The 14,327-nt window shown below is 41.9% G+C and overlaps 2 protein-coding genes across 12 annotated transcripts in view; one reads left to right on the top strand and one right to left on the bottom strand.

The window, feature by feature from the left end:
- Nucleotides 1-6,154, bottom strand: part of r3hdm2 (R3H domain containing 2) — a 50,767-nt gene extending 44,613 nt beyond the window's left edge. For 9 of the 11 annotated variants that reach the window (XM_019861037.1, XM_019861041.1, XM_019861044.1 and 6 more), the window contains exons 1-2: nucleotides 5,826-6,154; nucleotides 5,251-5,335 (exon numbers count right to left, since the gene is read on the bottom strand). The gene's annotated coding sequence lies outside the window, so the exon portion shown is untranslated. The remainder of the gene's footprint in view (nucleotides 1-5,250; nucleotides 5,336-5,825) is intronic. The other 2 variants (XM_019861049.1, XM_019861047.1) reach the window with 1 other exon arrangement.
- A 5,011-nt stretch (nucleotides 6,155-11,165) lies between these two features.
- LOC109510626 (inhibin beta B chain) lies at nucleotides 11,166-14,202 on the top strand. The gene is made up of 2 exons (XM_019861088.1): nucleotides 11,166-11,592; nucleotides 13,240-14,202. The coding sequence occupies exons 1-2, from the start codon at nucleotides 11,250-11,252 to the stop codon at nucleotides 14,004-14,006; spliced, it is 1,110 nt and encodes a 369-aa protein (XP_019716647.1). The 5' UTR covers nucleotides 11,166-11,249; the 3' UTR covers nucleotides 14,007-14,202.
- Nucleotides 14,203-14,327: the final 125 nt, after the last annotated feature.

A 14,327-nucleotide genomic window follows, 5' to 3' on the forward strand; every position in this document is an offset into this window, starting at 1 on the left:
TGCTGTCCGTATTCTGAAATCACTCGGCCAGCATCTCTCCCATTGGATGGGCCCTCCTGACGTCACCGTGACGGCACTCTCGAATAGGAAATTTTTCCAGAAATTTCTCTCAAAATCACAAACAATGAATTGGCTCATTGACTGCCTACCGCGCATTGCTAAGTGCAGTGTGAAAAGGTCTTAACTGCAGACTCTTGGCCTCCCTAACTGGGCCTTCCTTCTCCATCCTTTACAAATATCCATTCTACCTGATTCAGATCTCCTTTACCTTCCCATTAAAGCCTCCCTGTTACATCCTTCTGTCCTTGTGCTTCAGTGTCACTCCTTCAATTCGTCTTAGCATCCTCATTTCTGTTGCCTCTGACATCCTCTCCTCCCTCACCCCATTGTCCATACCTCAGCCACATTCAACATCACTGGTCATGTGACGGTATTGGAAAGTTTGACCTTTCAATACTTTTACACACTACGACAAGAAAACACAAATTTAAATGAATTATGATTCGGTTACGTAAGATCTGTCCGAAATTCTAAAAAAAAATTAGATTGTTTTTCAAAGTGCAAGCAGATGTTTGCAAATGGTTGCAAGCTCTTTTTTTTGGAGAAAAAAAAAAAAATCATCTGCCTTCATGAAACACTACAGAAATCTGAGAATAGTTACTGTGGAGGCTGAAGTTCAGATGATTTGGACAATTTTAAGTTTAACAAGTCTAAACGATTGATCGATTAGCAAAAATAAGACTAGAATAGAGACCAGAGTGACTATTATCCTTGATATCTTCTACTAATGACCATTATTTCAAATCTCGGATGATTCTGAATGAAAAAACCCATGCTAATGCGGTTGTAGAGTGAAAATGGACGATGCATGCAGCCCCTTCAGTGTTCGTTGTTGGGTGGCATGTTAACATTCAGTCAGGATGTATACACATGACCGTCCCAAAAAAGTTCATTGGGCTGCTTATGTCACCTGCAGTCGGACAGTCGACAGGTCGAGGCAAGATGCTGCAACAGCGAGCTAGCGATAACAACAATGAGCTTTGACTACTGCCTGCTAAGCACGTTGCGGGTTCGCTCCAAATTCTGGAATCACAGACTCCACCAACTCGCCCTGATGGTGGCGAATGAACAAAACTTCTTACGAGTACCTGTTGTAAATTCAATTCACATGACTTTGGGAGAAATAGGAACAAATCAGATGTCGAACAGCATCCAAGACCAAAGCACCGTGTTCGACCTTAGAGCTTCCACTGTGTCATGCATATGCATTGTAACCCTCTGAGCTTTGCAGCAAAGCCTGTGAAGTCACCCAGGCAAAGATTTAAAGCCTGTCACCTTCCCTCCAACCAAATCAATAATTGACTTCAAAGCAAACGACGGAGGACACGAGTGGAAACATCGGTTTTGGGGGTGTGGGGGTGAAAACAAACAGTTTGAAAGATGAGAAGGAAGGAGTAAAGAAAGAGAGTGAGAGGAGAGGGGAGAGGGATGGGAGCAGCAGCAGGAGCAGCAGCAGCAGCAGCAGCAACACCACGCATGGTGCTCTGGCAGAGATCTATAAATAGCTCTTGAAATCTCACTAGAAAAAGCCACTCTTCTTCTTCCACTGCTGCTGCAAGCGAGGCATTCAAAGGCGTAAGCAGATATGGATAGCACGCCGGTGAATAAACCTGCGGACCGCATCCCGGTGGATCAGAGCTGCCTATTTCAATGGCATCACATCTCTTAAATGACTTTTTTTTTTAATGCTTTCATATCAGCCGTCTTGGCTTGAATTAATAATTAATAGTGGGAGTGGAATACAGCCGAGCTAAGCACACAACATATTGCGCAGTATGGGAACAAAAAAAAAAACCCCAAATATCAGACACAGGTTCAAGTGACAATTCAAATTGTTTGCTCTTGAGTGGCAAAACTGGATATTGCATCATGGCAGCATAAATAGAAAAAAATAAGACGCATTCAATTAGATATAGTGTTTGTATTTTATTGACAAATGCATTGGCCATATATTTATTATTTTATTGATATGTCTGTTAAAGCTTTATGACTCTTACAGTCTTATCACCCTGCACTATACACTTGTTCAACATTTCCTCTTAGGATTGGGGCGTTTTATAATTGATGATTCTACAAATTATCTCATCGATAAATCGAGGATTCAGATAATGAATAAAACAAAGATTTTCACATAATACCAATCCGAAACATGCATGTGAGGTGTAAGTATTATTTTTGACAATTTGGGGCCGGGGTGGGCATCCTCAAGTTTTACAATGTAGTATCAGTGACCTATGATTATGTATGGCTGTAAATGGTGGGGCCTGGCCTGTTGAGTAACGTGAAAGTCAACAAATGATAGTGTAGGCACAAGATAGCGGCTGGCAATGGCCACCCGTTAGCCAGTCTGCTCATTGAATGCCTCAGTTGTAGCCGTGCAGCTCGTGTATGAATGCGCTTGTTAATTGTTTATTTTGTCACTATTTGTTCAAGAGAGCCATTAAAATTGCACTTGCAGCTGTGTCCATCCTTGCCCACCGGATTAGAATTCATTCTAAGTGGCAGTGGTAGATTATATTAAATGAGCTAACAACATTGACCGTTGACGTGCAGTTGCGTCAGACAATTTTGCTTTGCAGTCGAAATATTACTCATTATCTTCTTTTTTTGAATGTGAAATGACCCCAAACGTTGGCTATTCTCTGTCTTTTAGAGACACACTTTCCACCGGGCTGTTGCTTAATTCTACAATAACAGTAAGTGTCAGAAAATGATCACTGGAAGATCCCAGAATATAGAGAAAAATCTGCAATGTAAAATTGGATTGGATTAGAAAAGGATAAGCAGTTCAGATAAAGGATAGGCATAATTTAAAAAACAGCGATAGCGTGAGACAGGCAAAGGTGTCTGCAATGAGGCGAAGGATGCCTGTAATTGCAGATTGGAACCTTATGGAGGTATTCATGTGCAATTTGGGCATCTGTGCATATGGGTTGTTTCATGTGTTCCGTGAACGTAAACACAGACATATTAGATATGAGTCACTTCAAACGTTGCATACATGGAAAAACACCATTTAAAAAAGATAGGATACAGGCATTAAATTGGAAATGAGCACTTGGACCTGCAGTGTGAATCCAGGCTTGCTAAATTGCAAAACAACATACAGTGAAACCACCAAGCCGAACATGACACATCTTGTGAACTTTGAAGTTTTGGGTTCGGATTATATACAGTGCCTTAATGTATATGTCATATGAATTTTAGACATTGAACTGTCAATGTGTGAATTCAGTGCACTTCATTGGACCTCGTGTCAGGCAGCATTAAAGAATTTAGTGTTGTGACTCAAGTGTTTTCCCTGTCATTAGGGTCAATGACCATCACCAATCGTCATGCGGCCGACTGAGCAGAAGAGTTGCTTCTGATTGGTAGGTTTTTACTTCCCATGTTGGTGTGCATGCCCATTGGCAATGTTTATATTATGGGAAAACTTAGTTCAAATATAGCAACCCTAAAATGGTTGATTTTGCTCGCAATCCTCCCAAAAAGATCTTGTTGGACTTTCAAGCATTAAGCATTCTGTTATTTACTTATCCCCACAGAGCAGATGTTCGAGTCACAGCTCGAAGGGTCTGTGCAATGATCCCACTTTGTGGGATATCGAGCAACTCTTCATCTATTTGCTGCTGAGGTGTTAAAAATGTAAAGTCGCCGTTTGTCAAGAATTTTTTCATTTTCAAATGAAAAAAAGCAAATGACAAAACGTGATCGTGGACACTTGCGGACTGAAATCCAAAGCAAGTAGGCTAATTGAGGTGGATTCATTTTAAGTGTGACCCTTCGTATTCGTAGGGATTAGAGATCAGGGTTGCCGCGGTATGTGTGTGTGTGTATATATATATATATATATATTAGCATTCAAATGGTAATTTTCACTAGCCCGTTGATGGCGTTTTAAATTAGGTTAGCATTAAGCCAGCAGACTTTCATTAGACTCGCTCTCTCTCTCTCTCTCTCTCTCTCTCTCTCTCTCTCTCTCTCTCTCTCTCTCTCTATATATATATATATATATATACACACACATACATACATACATACACACACACACATATATACTTTAGAACTGCCTATATATGCTTTCAAACTCATCTTACAGCATTACCCTTATTAATTTCTGCAAACTCGTGCTATCTACTGAGCAAAATAATCATTTGTGATTGAATGCATCGCCAACAGAAAATTTGGTCAAGAAGTAAAACAGCATGACTTCACTATTTCTCAAGATATCTCCTTGTCATTTCAACAGATAGCTGCCATCTTTGATTAATTTTCTAAAAAGAAAAAAAGATCAAATGTGCAGTTCAATCCTCTATTAAAACCTCCGTCACAAATAGCGTTGACAAATTAACAATTGATTACTTAAGTACATTACCTATTATGCTGCCCACACGACAATTCTTACAAATAATTTTCCATTTGTAGTATTTAAATCAAGCTTCTAGGACAAGTAACGTTGTTTGAAACATTACAGTAATTTTGACACACAGACTTAGAGAAACCTGGAATTTAAGGGTGAGTAATTTTAAATGAAATTTGTCCGTTCATCGCAGAAAGGATTCCCCAATAAAAGCTGAAACAAAAGGTTGTGGAGATTTGTTGAGGAATATTTGAGTAATACTGTTTTACTCGAATGTGAACTGTTTTTACCATATTTTTCGATAGGCGATATCAGGCCATTTATTCAACAACAAATTACTCCAAAACCCAGCATCTCCATTTTCAAATTTATTTAGAAGGGTGAGGTGCCCATTCCAAACAGGTTCAGCACTTTGCAATTTTTGTGAAATCATGCCAGGTTTTAAGGAAAGAGCACAAAATTCCGCTGACAGGTGGTAATAAGTAGGTGTCAAGTAAAAAGTTTGGCTGGGTTCGTTCACAAATACGTGAGTTTGAAAATTGTGAATTGGGGGTTCACGGTATTCCGATTTAACATTTGCTTTGGATGCCGTCAACTCCCATGTAATATCTTATTCTCTGCGGTCGTCCGTGGGTATGTATTAGATCGTGTTGTCACAGGAAAGCAAGGCTTTCGGTTCCTCGAAGCAGCGCCACCTCCTCGTTTCATCCTCATTCAATCGCGATTTTTTTTTTCAACACAATCTCGCGCCAGGTCGAAAGGCAAATTTAAAGATGGCTCTTTACATTCATTATTTGAACTCAACAAGTCACCAGAGGCGTTCGCCTTACCTTTTTTTCCGGGTAGAATGCGGGAGGGTCCGCGTTGAAGAATCCCCCTCAACCCTCCTCTCTTTCTCCCTCTTTCAAGTTGAGTCTGTCGGAAAATAGATGGTTAGTGTAGTCAGAACCAGGTCCGGTTGAGATATTAGCCACACAAGACCAAAAGCTAACAATAGCTAGCACGCACGGTATAAGCTCCTCGCCTCCTCCTCCCCCGGCGCATATAATTAGCCACAACACACGCGCACGCACATATTCTCACGCACACACGCGCGCGCACATATTCTCTCTATCCCTCTCGCTCTCGCTCTCTCTCTCTCTCTCTCTCTCTCTCTCTCTCTCTCTCTCTCACACACACACACACACACACACACACACACACACACACACACACACACACACAGCATGTAGCTAACGTTAGCCCACGAACTCGTCTTTTCTCTACGCTAGCAGATCGCGAATCGTGCACATTAGCAAGCCAAGACATAGCACGCGTTTTCGGCAGAACACTTGTCAGCCAACCCCCACGAAAGGGGAAGGTGCTAGCTAGATGTCATTAGCCTCATTGCCCGTATGTGACTTACCAGGGGCTAATGCTAGCAGGTCGGTAGGCGCTGGTGGTGGTGGTTCACTGCGACCCCCGGACTGTCAAATGAGCGTCGCGTGAGCCGAAACGACAGGCTCGCAGTGGTGACTCAAAAGCAAGTCATTTTGAGACGCCGACAGCAACAGGCCGAATCGACAGAGTCCAAATGAATAGAAAGTAAAGAAAAAAAAGAAAAGAAACGCGATTACCCCCTGCAGTCTCAGCTCTGGCTTGTGAGTGTTCGTACACTGTGTGTCGGCGTCACTTTTTCACCCACCCAACCACCCGACAGTCTCCAATTGCCCCTGCCAGCAGCCCGTAGATTGGAGTTGGACTACATGTGGGTGGAGCTAAACGTTTGACTCCGGAAGTGGTTCAAACGTCCATTGAGGGTGAACATTGTCGGAAAGCCACGGAAGCACGTTCAGTGTGTTGCCGGGCCCAGAAAACGAGCTATTGACGTTGGTTCTGAGTGCCTAGTCAAAATATGTCCTCCACATAGAATTTTTTTGGATGAAGAAAGTTCATAAATCGAGGTAACTTTACCCATTGCGATTAATGGGATTGCAATCAATCCGTTCCGAATTTTTCTGATATATTCAATTTTAGTTTCAATTTCAATTGGTTGAAAATAAATACAGTATAATATAAATGTAAGTGATAATATAATTCATTATGAATCAATCACAGTCCAAACAAACATAAGTTCTTATTGCACTTTAAATTGAAATGATGAGTGGAGAGACTAGCTGAAAAAGAGTCTCCTTCAAAAATAATATTTTTCAGATGTTTTTCCTTTTGTTGATTTTCTAATGAAGTTTTTTTGACACAAAAAAGCATCCATGGAAACGTGTCTTTTTTTCCCATGTCAATCAGAAATCTAGGTGGCTGCAGTTAGAATTGTGATTGGAAGATGAGTGTGTGTAAGGTGGTTTCACAACACCACACACAACAGCTTGCTGCCACAGGGAGCAAAGTATTTGAGATTTTTGCATCATTAAAAAAAAGTGTGTGTAAAAAAGTGTAACTGTAAAAAACGCTACCCCTGAACCATATTATGAGGACATTTTGGGTCATTTGTGCAAAATTTGAGTGTATGTGGGCGGAGTCAAACATGTAGGTTCAGTCACTCCTCAATCTGAGCTCTGCAGCAAGGGCTGACTCACAGTTTCCGCCAGTGAAGTGCTCTGGTGCATTATGGGGTGTGCTTTAATTCAAACTGGACGTCCAACAATTTCACAAGTCCACAAATTTTATTTTAAAAAAATCCAAAATAAAATGTACACAACAAAAAATTTACAAAAAAGTGTTGATGATTATTTACCTCTCTTTACCATTGTTACCATAGACATGATTCATTACATTTTAATCAGTTACCAGGTAGCATGTTCGTCATGGCAGCAAGCTCAAGTCCTTTTTTTTTTTTTTTTAATCTTTGGGTTTGAGATCAAAAGATGAACATGAGACAAAATTTCATCAGCCTAGCTTTTTTTTCACGGTATTTCCATCGAGATGTGTTAAACAACTCAGGGCAGAGCAACTTTTGTTCGAAGCCACCCACTTTTCAAGTGAGCAAAAGTATTGGAATGGACATTATTATATTAATTTCAAGTGAATAACATGTCATATTTGGTGTCGTAACGCTTATTTGCAGTCATCGCATCAAGCCTGCAAGCCATTGATTTCACCACACTGTTGCATCCTTCATTTGAAATGCTTTTTCAGGAGTTTACTGCAGCCTCTTTCAGTTCTTGTTTTGTTTTTTTTTGGGGGGGGGAGGTGTTCTCCCTTCAGTCTCCTTTTCAGGAGCTTGACAGGAGGTGATTGACTTGGCCAATATAAAACCTTGGGAGTTGGCAGTGTGTTTTGGGTCATTGTCTTGGTGCATAATGAACCTTTTGCAGATTATTTTGGTTCTCTTTATCTGTAAATTGCCAGACAGAGTGATTTAATAGATTTCAGAAATACTTCTGCTGCTACCAATATGAGTTATATCATCAATAAAGACAAATGTGACTGCTCCAGAAGAAGTCATGGAAGCCCCAAGCCATGACATTACTTGCTCTATGCTTGATAGATGAACTTGTGTGTGTTTGGATTAAAAGTTTTACCTGGAGCTTTCCGTCTCCATACATTGGCCTTTCCTTCACTTCAATAGAAGTTAATTTTAGTCTCATCAGTCCGCAAAACTTTGTTCCAACGCTTTTGTGGCTTATCTCTGTACTTCTTTGGAAAATCCAATCTGCCCTTCCAATTTTTTTATTTATTTTTTTTGCAGATGAGCGATTTGCATTTGTGGTATGGCCTGTATGTTTCTCCTCTCAACGTCTTCTTTGAACAGTGGCTTATGATACCTACAAACCTGTCCTGTGGAGGTTGGCAATGATGTCACTGACATCTTTGGGTGTTTTGACAACAGTTCTCACAATGTTTCTGTATATCATCAGCTACCGTCTGTCGTTAAGAGCACCAGATTTCTTTCTTTTCAGGACATTCCAAATTGTTACGTTGACTACGGCTATGCCCAATGTTTGTGCTATAGCTCTGATTGATATTCCCTCTTCTCTCAATTTCAAAAAGGTTTGCTTTTCTCCCATAGGCGGCTCTTTGGTTTTCATGTTTGCTTGACAGTAAATCTAGTTTTCACAGAAGAAACTCAAAGCAAAAACAAGTACTCTCTAATGTTTAAGCAATCAATCTCAAAGGCAACATCTGAGCAACTAGAAACACCCATCCATCTCATGTTCCAATACTTTTGCTCGCTTGAAAAGAGGGTGGCTTAAAAAAAAAAGGTACTCCGTCCTGAGTTAACACATCTAGATGTAAATACCATGAAATAAAAGCATTGATTTAAAACTTTTGTGTTCTGTACGTCTTTTGATCTGAATTCCATATGTCTTCAGTATCCAACAAAAACAAAGGAATTGACCTTGCTGTTCCGTTTCCTTGCCCACCTGGGCGGTATCTCCTTCATGACTGGGATCTTGAGGGCTCTGCATAGGATCTTCACTGTCCCCAGTATTGCGCTCTTCTGCACTCACAAAGATGTTGTTGTTGTCCCTATACATATACAAACAGGCATTTGTGGTCATCAACTGAGCTTTTTAGTTAAACTCGTTTACAGTGAGCCGCTACTACAACAAAGAGGAAAGACTGCTTTTACATTTGCGAAACAATTTCACAATGAAACAACGAATGGGTGGCGTGTTTAAGGTCCATCCCTCTGTCTTTATCTCTCTCCCCGTCTCCATTCGGTGCCCAGCGAGCGAGGCACTGGTGTCTGCGGTTCCTCTCATGAAGCTGCAGTCACTGGGATCAAGAAGACATCAACATCCTCATTCTGGCAGTGAATAGTATGCTTGGCATTTTTATTGTATTTTTGATTGTCTACATTTTCATAACCTCAGTTTTGCCGCATCTGCACGATATGTTGACATTAAAGACTTATTATTCTCTTTCATTCACTCTTTCTGGAGAGTACTTTGGCATAGTCATTTATTTTGTGGATTATAAACAAACTTGATGTAACCATCTTAAAACGTGTGCAAGTTTGTGTACACGCTGGAGCAATTCGAAAGGTATACATCATTTTTGGTAACTTGACGTCATTCCGGTAGACAATGACTATATTTTGAAGAGTTTGATGCTGTCATTGTTTTCGCTCAAAGTTTGCGTGGCAACCGGAAACTATCCCGCCGTAGCGCTCCAAACGTGGAAATGGTGCGTGCATAGAGTCCATTAATGGTGGCTGGATGTTGTGATGTTTGCTGCCACCTTCTGGTGGTTGGAGTCTGAAACGCACTTGCGTCTCAGATTTTGCTTGTATCGCAAGGAGGAATGTCACGATAACGGCGATATTGCAATACTAAAATTGCCACGATATCGTCACCATCATGTTGCGATACTAAAAGCGGCACATTTCTGTCAAAAGACATTACTTTTGGCCTGTTTCAGATGAACACAGCATTGTGAACTACGGTGACCATGAAGCTTTTTGCCGCTGAGCCAATAAGAACACATTACATTAAAATGACCGGTGAAGCCTATTCCTTTGTCGCTAGTGTTCTTACATACACAAATGCAATAATGTGCTTTTTTTCCCCAATATAATGAGCTTTTTTTCCCAGATCAGGGTGTCCCCCACAGACTGCCCGAAGACGGCTGGGATGCGACCCTTGTGAGGATAAACGGATTATAAAATGAATGGATGGAAGGATTTAGGCCTCCTATGCCAATGTATTTTTATGTTGGTCATATTGGTATTTGAGATCCAAGATTTTCTTGAGACAGTACTTGGTTGTAAAAAAGTTTGAGAAACAGTCCTTGAAAGGCTCATTTATACTGAATGTTTATTGCTAAGAGTAAGCTTTTACATGGTAACTCCACCACAGTGGTCTTGAAAAGCTTGTATGTTTACGTGCGGCGCAGTGTTTTCACAAACGAAATGAAACATTACAAATTAAAAATGGACCTTCCCTGCCTGACTGAAACGAAATGTTGTAGTTACAAAGATACTCCACACATTGGCAGTCATGCACTACACTCATGTCTTCATCAACAGTTGTACTGGGCACGAATACAGTATTTAAAACGATGTAATACCACCGCACTTTTTAACCATACTTTCAGCAAAAACGAACGTTTTTTTTTTTTTTTTATGAGAATGTGCATCACAGACATATTATTGTAATAAAATATGCTAAAATGTGCATTTTTTTAAAATGTAAAAGCATGCAGAAAGCTTCCACAAGCAGGAAAGATGATTTATTTAGTTTTGGTACGTTTTCTAACGACTTAAATGCACCTGATATCGTACAACAATTGAACAATTTAGCATATACGGCTAAACGTGGACAAAATTTGTGAGAATATAAACCACTAAATGGCATTCAATTTTGCCGTGTATGATTAGAGACGTATGGATGACGTCCACCTGACATGCCGAGCTGAAAGTGGGTGAAAGGGCACCTCAATTCAACTTTGGCCGCCTGAGGTGATGTCACGTTTTCTGCGCATTGAAGTGAGGGCTGTTCACCCCACGTGTGAGGGGCAACTCTTGCACTGTGTACTTTCCCCAAACCGGACGCACACGCTCGTAGTTGTCCCTGTATGTTCTCGGGTCAGCGCCAATCAGACCACCACATTGCCTTTCCCGCATGTCCGCTTATGAGTACGTGCTAACGTCTGCAGATGCGCTGCCAGCAAAGTTCCTCACACGGTGCCCCGGTGCGCTTATTGGTGCGTCCCTCCAACGTGTCACCACTTTTGGTGGATTACCCCACATTAGATATCTTCACCATCAGGACACCGAGGCATCACGCAACTCTCCAGCTGCAGACCAGGACCTCCAATTTAAAACATAAGAAGACTTATTTTTTTCTTCTATTCTTCATTTTAACGCACAGGTTGATTTGACAGTGAAATGGCGCAGCCTTCATTACGCACATTTCTATTTTTGGTCCCGTTGCTTTCGGGGGGTCTCTGGGTAAGCGGTAGCCCTCCGGGTTGCGCGTCCTGCGGCTCCCGGTCCCTGGGGAGGGACGCGGAGGAGAGGCTGATGGTGGAGATCGCCAAGCAGCAACTTTTGGACAAGCTGCACCTGAAAGAGAGACCCAGGATCTCTCAGACTGTGCCCCGTGCGGCGCTGCTCACTGCGCTGCGCAAATTGCACTCCGGGCGCGTCAAGCAGGACGGTACCCTCGAACTAGACAACAATGCGCTATCCAAAGACCAAGGCTATGAAATAGTCAGCTTTGCCGATATAAGTAAGTGTGCTATGTGATCTTGATATAATTAAAAAAAAAAAAGAACTTTTACGTGACAGTCTGACATGTACCATTCCGCAAAAAAAACGATGGCTCATAATAATTCCTTTGTGCCTATTTGTCTGTTCAGGTGGTGAGGAAATTAGGTGAAAGTGCAGCATAAATTGTCTCACGACTTTTCAAGTCATCGGTGTCATGATAATAGCCTACCAGCATTTTAATTGGCTGGTGTCTGTTAACTCTGCAGTTCTATTACAAAAGAGCAACTGTTAAGTCTATGATTTATATCGCTTTTCTCTCAGCCAGCATACCATACTCACAAAATGACAAGTTAACAGCTTTGACCCAAACATGAACGCAAGCAGGGGACGTATTTGATAAATGGATGGATGGATTAATCTACAGATGGGTAGAAGACTGGATGCATGGATTGATGGGCGGATGGACGGCCAGCTCGTGGGTGTGTATTTATGACTCTCAGATAGTTTTTGGATGCTAGATATGTAATTACAAGGTATCACAGTTGGACCAACAGAAAAACAGAGGGGCAGGTGGATGATGGAAGGACAGACAGATAGCCGGAAGCAATCATGGATGGGTAATAACACACTTTTAAGGAAGCTTAGATGGATAGATGGACAGACAGCCGAACTGAGATCCAGTACCGCCCCCCCCCAAAAAAAAACAGAAAGATGAATTGTATTACTGAATTAAATTTGAAAGATGCGCATCATTAAATGGTATGTAATACTTTATGTTGCTTGAACTTTTTCTTCTTGAATTCAATTGTTTAGTACAGTCGGTGGTATTGAACTTTTACGTACATCTGGATTTAATATTTTATAACCGTTTACAAACATTTTGTTACCTTTTCACAGATTCATGAAATACAGGTTTTTTTTTGTGCCTTTACATGAGAGCAGTGTTACTGTTCAAACTGTGCATAACGTGACAGTAGCTTACAATAACATTGAATGCAAGTTTAAAGAATAAAACCTCTCACTCCTTTTGATGAACAATTGGGCCGCCTGTACAACACCATTTTATTGTTGGTCATTATGATGGTACTTGTAGAATCAACCAAGTATGTTGTGAGGTGGCACTTGGCGTAAAAAGTTTGTGAACCACTGCTGCGGATGCAACTGATAAACAGAAGGCATCACAGAGGGACAAATGGATGGACAGACAGACTGATGGCAGAGCGGACCGTATGGAAAGAATGTTGGTCAGACAAAAGACATGAAAGATGGACGGACAGCTAGATGGATACATCGACAAACAAAAAGCTAGGATCAGAGATGATGAACAGGACAAATGAACAGACAACGAGAAGGTGACATCGACAGACATTGAGACGGGCAGATGGATGGATGGCATCACAGATAAACGGAAGGGCGCATGGGCAAACAATTACAAGACAACAGTGATTGACGTACAGATGAATAGTTACAGTATTTGGATAAACATATTAAACATGAATCACACAAAGACTAATAGATGGTGTTGACACTGATGGTAATCTTTCTATATTGTATCCCAAGCTTGAATGCCGTATCAGATGTAAGCGGCCCGAGATACATACAGTATGGTTCATTGTGGTTCATTGACATTTCCTGACTTTGCGTGTCGACTGTGTTTGACCCCCAGATGAAAGTGGGAATGGGGATGAAGCAAATCTCAGCCTTACCTTCCAGTTCCTTCAAGAACATGGTCGCAGCCTCCAGGTGCTGCAGTCCTCCCTTTGGATCTACGTCCGCTCCTCCAAGTCGCCCGACCAAGTCCCAGCGCAAGTCTTCCTCACGGCAGACGGTGGAGAGTCGAACCGGACCTTAGTTATAGAAAAGATGCTGGAGGTCCAGGAGAGTAACTGGCACACCTTCCCCATCAGCCGCACCCTCCAGACCTTCCTGGATGGCGGTCAGAAGCGACTCCATCTGGAGGTGCGCTGCGACGAGGATGGGAAAAATCTTTGCTCCCTGGAAAACTCTCCCAAGACCTCGTATCAGCCCTTCCTGATGGCCCAGGTGCGTCCCCGCGACAACCCCGCCAAGCACTTGCTCAGAAAACGCTCCTTGCGGTGTGGCGACGACATCACCGTGTGCTGCAAGAAAGAATTGTACATCAAGTTTAAGGACATCCAGTGGCACGACTGGATCATCGCACCTGAGGGCTACCACATGAACTATTGCGTGGGGCAGTGCCCCCAGCATCTGGCCGGATCTCCCGGTATCGCCTCGTCCTTCCATGCCACCGTCTTGAGCCAGCTGAAGGTCAACGGTATTAACACGGCCGCGTCTTCGTGTTGCGTCCCCACGGAACGGCAGCCTCTGTCCATGGTGTACTTCAACTCTCAGCACAGTATCATCAAAACCGACGTGCCTGACATGATTGTGGAGTCCTGTGGATGCACATAATAGGAGTTTGTAGCAATGTGTAGATTTGTTCTCATGCAGCAGTCCTAGAGTATTGTATGTGTAGTACAGGTGGCCACAAATGGCTTGCCCGTGGCTCCAAAATACTGGCTAATACAATGACATCATTTTTCAAGTTAAAGTTGACAAATTACAGGCGCTTATGCAATGGAATGCATCAGGAATGGCAATGAAGAGATTATTTTAGAACTAAGGCCCAATGGATATTTTTTAGACTGATGCTGATTCCAAAATTTGATAGAATAAAAGTCAGATAACCGGTTAATTGGCTGATCAATTAAAAAAACATATATATATATATAT

Source organism: Hippocampus comes, unplaced genomic scaffold (assembly GCF_001891065.2).
Source record: "Hippocampus comes isolate QL1 unplaced genomic scaffold, H_comes_QL1_v1.1 scaffold40, whole genome shotgun sequence".
NCBI classification, from domain to species: domain Eukaryota; kingdom Metazoa; phylum Chordata; class Actinopteri; order Syngnathiformes; family Syngnathidae; genus Hippocampus; species Hippocampus comes.

Excerpts from the sequence above, each read along its gene's own strand:
- LOC109510626 (XM_019861088.1), top strand. The coding sequence starts at position 11,250 with ATGGCGCAGCCTTCATTACGCACATTTCTATTTTTGGTCCCGTTGCTT. Across the intron at positions 11,593-13,239 it reads AGTCAGCTTTGCCGATATAA|ATGAAAGTGGGAATGGGGAT; the intron begins GTAAGTGTGCTA and ends TTTGACCCCCAG.